Source organism: Capricornis sumatraensis, chromosome 8, assembly GCF_032405125.1.
Source record: "Capricornis sumatraensis isolate serow.1 chromosome 8, serow.2, whole genome shotgun sequence".
NCBI lineage: Eukaryota > Metazoa > Chordata > Mammalia > Artiodactyla > Bovidae > Capricornis > Capricornis sumatraensis.
Window position 1 is genome coordinate 25885776 of NC_091076.1, and position 5901 is coordinate 25891676.

General features: G+C 51.8%; 1 protein-coding gene across 1 annotated transcript; it reads right to left on the minus strand.

The window, feature by feature from the left end:
• Positions 1-1153: 1153 nt before the first annotated feature.
• DBX1 (developing brain homeobox 1) lies at positions 1154-5143 on the minus strand. The gene is made up of 4 exons (XM_068975836.1): positions 4774-5143; positions 4045-4146; positions 1907-2109; positions 1154-1516 (listed from the first exon to the last, which is right to left on the minus strand). Exons 1-4 carry the CDS (start codon positions 5141-5143, stop codon positions 1154-1156), a joined length of 1038 nt encoding a protein of 345 aa, XP_068831937.1.
• Positions 5144-5901: the final 758 nt, after the last annotated feature.

The following is a 5901-nucleotide window of genomic DNA, read 5'->3' on the forward strand; positions in this document are numbered from 1 at the left end:
GGGATATTGCTTGATCATTGTGTCCATTCTACTTTTTATTTGGCATTTTTTCATTTAATACATATATACATATATAAAAATTTGTACACAGTAAAAATACAAAATAAGTAATTTCTTCATAAGTTATGCAGTTAAACAGCTACCTTTTCAAGTTTAAAAAGCATTGTAAAAAAAGAAAATCTAGTCAGTTCTTTATATCATTCATAATAACCTTGGTATAAAATATCCATACACGTGTACAAGAGTGTACAGTTCATAAAAAGCTGTGCAAAGACAGCAAAGTTCCATGAAAAAAAAAATCAAAGAGGCTTGTGGGTCTCTATCTGTTCACCTCATGCCCAATGCTCAGTGAAACATCCCCAGTCATAATAAAACGGCATAAGGGAGAATGCTTGGTGCATATACCGTAGATTCTGAAATAGTAAAGAAAATGCTTTAAGACACACAGACAGAAATACAGCTTGACTCTTCCTCCCGTGTAGAGGCCTCACTTCTTTGCCCAGAGAACACTGGGAATAGGGCACATAGAAAAGAGCCAGTGTTTATGCGGTGCCTTAGACCAGAAGGCACAGGTGTGTGGGTTTTTTTTTTTTTTTTCTTGAGCTTTCTAAGGGCATTGCTATAGAAGACTGCGTCACCAGAGTTTGGAGTTGGCTAGGATGCGGTAGCTCCCTAAGATGGGGATGTAGAGGGGTCTGTAGAGGGGTCTGGGAAGTCAGGGGTCCTGAAGTTATAGGCTTGATATTGTGAGATATCCTGTCTCGGTTTCCTGCTTCATACAGGCTTTCTTACAAGGTTGTTGCTGCTGAAGCCAGTAGCACCTGGCACACAGCTTAACCCAGGCTGTAGGAGTGAACACCCCTACTTGTGTTTAAAATAGCTTGCAATAAAACACGATAGACACAAAGACTCTTCCTCGTGGAAGAGTTAAGGCTGGGACCAAGACCTAAATTTAACTTGTGCGGAGAGGGCTGTTGAGGGAGGGGTGTAGGGGAAAGAAATGTCGTTTGGGGCAACGGAAGGGGCCAGGGTGCCCTCGGACAAGGTGACGTCTGCAGCAGGGAGCGGCAGCGGGCCGAGTGAACACGCACCGAATCCCACCTCTTCAGTTTCAAAGGACTAGTAATCAGTACCCCGGGGGGCGCGGGGGCTTCTAAGACACCGTGATCTCCTCCTCGCCATCCTCGTCGTCCTCGGAGTCGGAGAAGTCCGAAGCTTTGTCGGGGCTGCCCGAGCGCGCGGGCGAGGGGGGCAGCGGCGCTTCCAGCCGCGGGTCCCGCAGGTGCCGAGGGTCGGCGGGGGCCGCGTGATAGACCAGGCGGGGGCGGGGGCTGCCCGGGCCCTCGTCCTCCTCGTCGTCATAGTCCCCAGGACCCTTCTGGCCCACGTCGCTGAGGTCCGGGTGCGGGTTGAGTTTGGTGGGAAGGGTCTGCTCGCGGCAGCCCCCGCTAGACAGGAGCTCGCGTTCCTTGGAATTCCGCCACTTCATGCGTCGGTTCTGAAACCAGATTTTCACCTGGGGCGAAAGGGGTGAGAGCAGGGGAGAGCGGAGGTTAGCGCGGAGCCCCCGCCACCGTCTTTGCCAGCTCCCCATCCCTTAAAGCGAGTTGGGACGCCACGTGGCACTTTCCCTTCACCCCCCCATCCCCGTCACCCACTTCACGCACCTCTCGCCGGGTCTTAGGGTACCTGGCCGAGGTGGGGGGGGGTGGTCGATGCTGAGCCCGGAAGAGACGGGGCAGGGAGAGTGGCTTTCTATCGCGAGGAGCCTCCGCGAAGCCGGCTCTCGCCCCTTCCATCCTCTCTAGTCCTGACCGCATCGGTACCCTGGGACCTAAACGGTTTCCGAGAACCCTCCCATTTGGACCATGCCTGGCGGGAGGGGCTACGGGGAAACCGCCCTCACCTGTGAGTCTTTCAAGCCCAACTTGGCCGCCAGCTTCTTGCGGTCCGGCTTGCTGATGTACTTCTGCTTCTGGAACATCTTCTCCAGAGCCTTGCGCTGCACGTCGGAGAACACGGCTCGACGCAGCATGCCCCTGCGAGGCTTGCCGCGGGCGGCCAGTGGCCAGGAGAAGGTCCCCGGGATGGGCACGACGCTGGAGGACGCTGCAGAGGCCAGGAGTGCGAGGTGAGTGAGTGGGCGGTGTCCTGCCCCGTCCGCCCCTCCATTGCGGCTTCCTTTGGTTTTCCTTTCTGATCCTTCGTCTCTTTAAAGCTCTCTTTTTTTCTCCCCCTGGAGAATAGGCTACGAACCTACAAACCTGCGAGAGTGAAAGGCGCTTTCCGCCCAAATAACTTTCCCTTTCAACCGTGCAAACCCGGATTAGGTAAAACCACGGAAACACAGAAAACAGCCCCCACAATAGCCTGTTTCGTTTTTCCATTTAACGGTTTCAGGGAAACCAAACCTGCGTGCATCATCTAATATAGCAGGAGAAAAAAAATAATAAATTACAAAAGTGAAAATAAAATAGCCAGCCTAGTCCTCTTGGGTTTCCTCCCTAAGCTTTTAGCACATTGGTGGCTTTTGCATTATTTGGATGAAAATGAGGTGCTTTACTGATTTGTTAGGAGAAAATCCGCTTTGGATTTTTTTATTTTTGGAAAAATCCAATCGGTATTCATCTTTTTTATATTAATCTTTCCTCCCCTCACCCGCAAAACGTAAAGAATTCGGCCCGAATACATGAAAAGTGGCAGCTAATTAGCACATTGACCGCTTCCCAATGGGTATTGGCATGATAAAAGGCGGGGGTGGGGGTAGGGGAGAGTTTCGCTTTAAGGGAGGGAAAAAAAAAAAAAAAAACCAAAAGAAACAGAGACTCTAATGAAGCGTGAATGGTAATTGTGTAGTAATGAACTAACAGAAAAAGACTGAGGACAAGCAGCGAAAGCCATATATTACTGGGACAAAAGAGATTTACACTTTCAAACTAAACACAACTGCAGGCCAAGACCATTGGGAGAATACTGATGGCAGAGGCTTCTCTTCCCCGAATCATTTTCATTAAATGGACATGAAAAGCTATTTATAAAGCTCGGGTTGTTTTTGTTAGAGCATTGAGCTGGGGGAGAAAGGGAGCAAATTCCATTAGCAGCAACAGCATGAATGGGGGGGGTAGTTGGTGAATTCTCTCTCCCCCTTTCAAAAATCAATTGCGTGTTTCTTTCGCTAATACCGGGAAGTGCTGTCGAGGTTTTTTTTACTCACCCCCCCACCGACCATACCCAGTCTCCCTTCCCTTTATAAGAGTTCCCGTCGCCTCAGTCTTGACCAGCTGTAGAGTTTTGAGTCATCACTGGGATTTCAGAATGAAAACTTCGTGGAAGCTGCTTAAGGTGTTTCTCCTTTAAACTGGGACCCAATTATGGACCTCCCTCCGACTTCTAATTTTACGAGTTCTACGGTCTTTAAAACGTTTCGGCGGTGGGGGTAGGGTATAATTTGGGAAGTCGGGCTGGAAATAGAGGGTTGGGGGTGTGGGAGGATCTAGTCCCCCTCCCCCTGGGCGACCCCAGGCATCCCACACAAGAGGGCACCCCATGTGGTCTTGTGAAAAGCCCGCAGCCCTGAATGAGTTTTAAAGAGAAATTAGCCCCGGCTGGTAGGTGTCTCTCCGCGGCTCGGAGGGGCGAGGGCTGGTCTGTGTGTGGCTGCCCGGAGGAGCTGACCAATTGGTCATGGTGCTGAAACCTTTGTGGGGAATCGTGGCCAAGTGCACTGACTCTGTGGGAAAACGGCAGCGTGAAGAGATGCCAACAGCTCCGCGCCGGGAAGGGAACCGCCTCAAATTGGGACCATGACAATTCCTGCTAATTTGTAGAGCAGGGAATTGGTGCAAAGTGTCAAGCAGTCACTGCTTGTGCTAAATAGGGCATCAAATTGGCGCGACGGATTCGTGAATGTTGTACGTCTCGCAACCTCTGAACCAGAGCGTAACCCCGTGGGGTGGACGGAGAAATATGGCTTCGGGGCAGGGAGCGATGGGGTGGGGCTGGGGTGACGTCCAGCCTCCTGAAAGGAAGGGGGACGAGACTTACCTGGGAAATAAGAAGATCTGATGAAAGGCTGGAAAGAGCTTTCAAAGTAGGGAAACGCAAAGGTCTTGGGAGGGACACTCTGGAGCAAGGGGGGAGACGTTTCTGGGAGTGAGGGAAGGAGGAACAAGGAGGGAGACAGAAAGGGAATTCCATTAGGTCACCTGATTATTGTACAGGACAGTGAATACATGACATGATTACACCTTAGGCTGGTTCCAAAGGCTTCTTCTTCAATGACAGAGTAAAATAAATGTTTCCCTAACACTCTCTCATCTGTGGAACTCTCCCCATAGTCCTCACAGTCGCTTACCCCCCCCTCCCCCCAATGTCATCCTAGGCGCAAACAAGATGGATAGAACTGGAGCGGGGGAGAAAAGATTGCAGACCCATAATACTTGTTAAGCTAGTAAATATGTTGTCTTGGATTTAAGGAACGGGCATCCAGAAGCTGGAGGGCAGAAACGCAGACGCCCAGGGGCGTGCGCTCGATTTCCCTGAGCCAGGTACTGTGCGCGCTCAAACTGCAGGTGTTCACATTCATTCTGAGGGTGGGGCGAACCTGGAGGCTTTTCTTTCTGGGAATCGTCTGGACCTACGTGTCACATTGCTTGGCCTGGGTCCTCGGAGATCTTGTGTTAAGTGTGTGCTCCGCTGTGTGCGTGGATACCCGCTGCATAAGGGAAACTGAGGCCAGAACAGAACAGCCCTCAGCGTTTTGCTTTTACTTACCGGTTCTGGGCGCCGAGGAAAGGATGGCGTTCACTCCAAACTTCAGAAACGTGGGCTCGCTGGCAGGGGAGACGGCGGTCTGCGGTGAGCCGCCCCGCCGGCTGCCCGGGCTCGGGGAGCCCAGGTCCGAGGCCCCGGTGTCTGTGAGAGCCGCAGGGGCCCCCGGCCTAGGGGGCGACATGCTGGGGGTGGGCACGCTGCCTCGGGGCAAGTAGGCGGGGGGTCGGCTGATGCGGATCAGATCCTCCACCAGGAAGCTCGAGTGACCGGAAAATGCCGACTGCAAGGACTGGGGCAGCGTTAAGGTGGGTGTGGGGCGCAAGAGGCTGGGGTACCCGGCGGGGGGCGCGAGGAGGCCAGGGAACATCATTTTAGGCGCAGGGCGGGCCGAAAAACTTCTTCCAATGGCCAGGAGGTAAATTCCTGACTTCCCGCCCCTCCCACCCCCGTGGTGCCCTCTCTCTTGGGCTTAGCAAACGTCTTTAAGGAACGATCCTACTTGGGCGTCTGCGAGTCCTCCGTAGTCCTCCCGTCGAGGTGATGGTTTTATAGTGGCCCGCCCGTTAAAGCGCTTTGAAAAGTGACAGCTCTGACAATGAAGTTCAACAAAGTTCTCCACTCGAGCTTCATTCGCCGGAGGCTCTGGGCGATCTGATTGGCGCAGGGGTGCAATTTATGATTGGATTAGTCTTCATAAGCATGGCCCGCACAATGGGCCGGCAACAAAGGCTGGCGCGCATCAATTCTGCGTATCGACCGCCTCTTTGCAATACAGTGCGCCCCCAAAGCTCTCGCCAGGAGTTTTTGTTCTGGAGCAACACCCGGGCTAATTAAATGCCTATTTAGAAGTTTCAGATGACATCTTGCCTTATAGAAAAGGAATTATTTAGAGAACACATTAAATTTATTTGCAGCTCCCCTGCTGAGCCTGGAAAATAAATCAATAAATATTCATAGAAACTCATCTCCAGGCAATCAGTAAAATAATCCTCCCCCCATGTGCGGAGAGCAATGGAAAATTTCAAAGTCAGTGAACGAAAAAATATACTCCTTCTTCCGTCTCTGCCCTCCCTATACATTACCCTAGCTGAGGCATAAAGCAGCTGTGAGGGGTGTGTTAAATAAACG

What these genes read in the sequence shown, in the direction of transcription:
- DBX1 (XM_068975836.1), bottom strand. Translation starts at nt 5,143, where the DNA reads ATGATGTTCCCTGGCCTCCTCGCGCCCCCCGCCGGGTACCCCAGCCTC. An exon ending in TTCCTCGGCGCCCAGAACCG is followed by an intron (nt 4,147 to 4,773) that starts GTAAGTAAAAGC and finishes CCTCACTCCCAG; the next exon opens with AAACGTCTCCCCCCTTGCTC. An exon ending in TGGGCTTGAAAGACTCACAG is followed by an intron (nt 1,517 to 1,906) that starts GTGAGGGCGGTT and finishes CTTTCGCCCCAG; the next exon opens with GTGAAAATCTGGTTTCAGAA.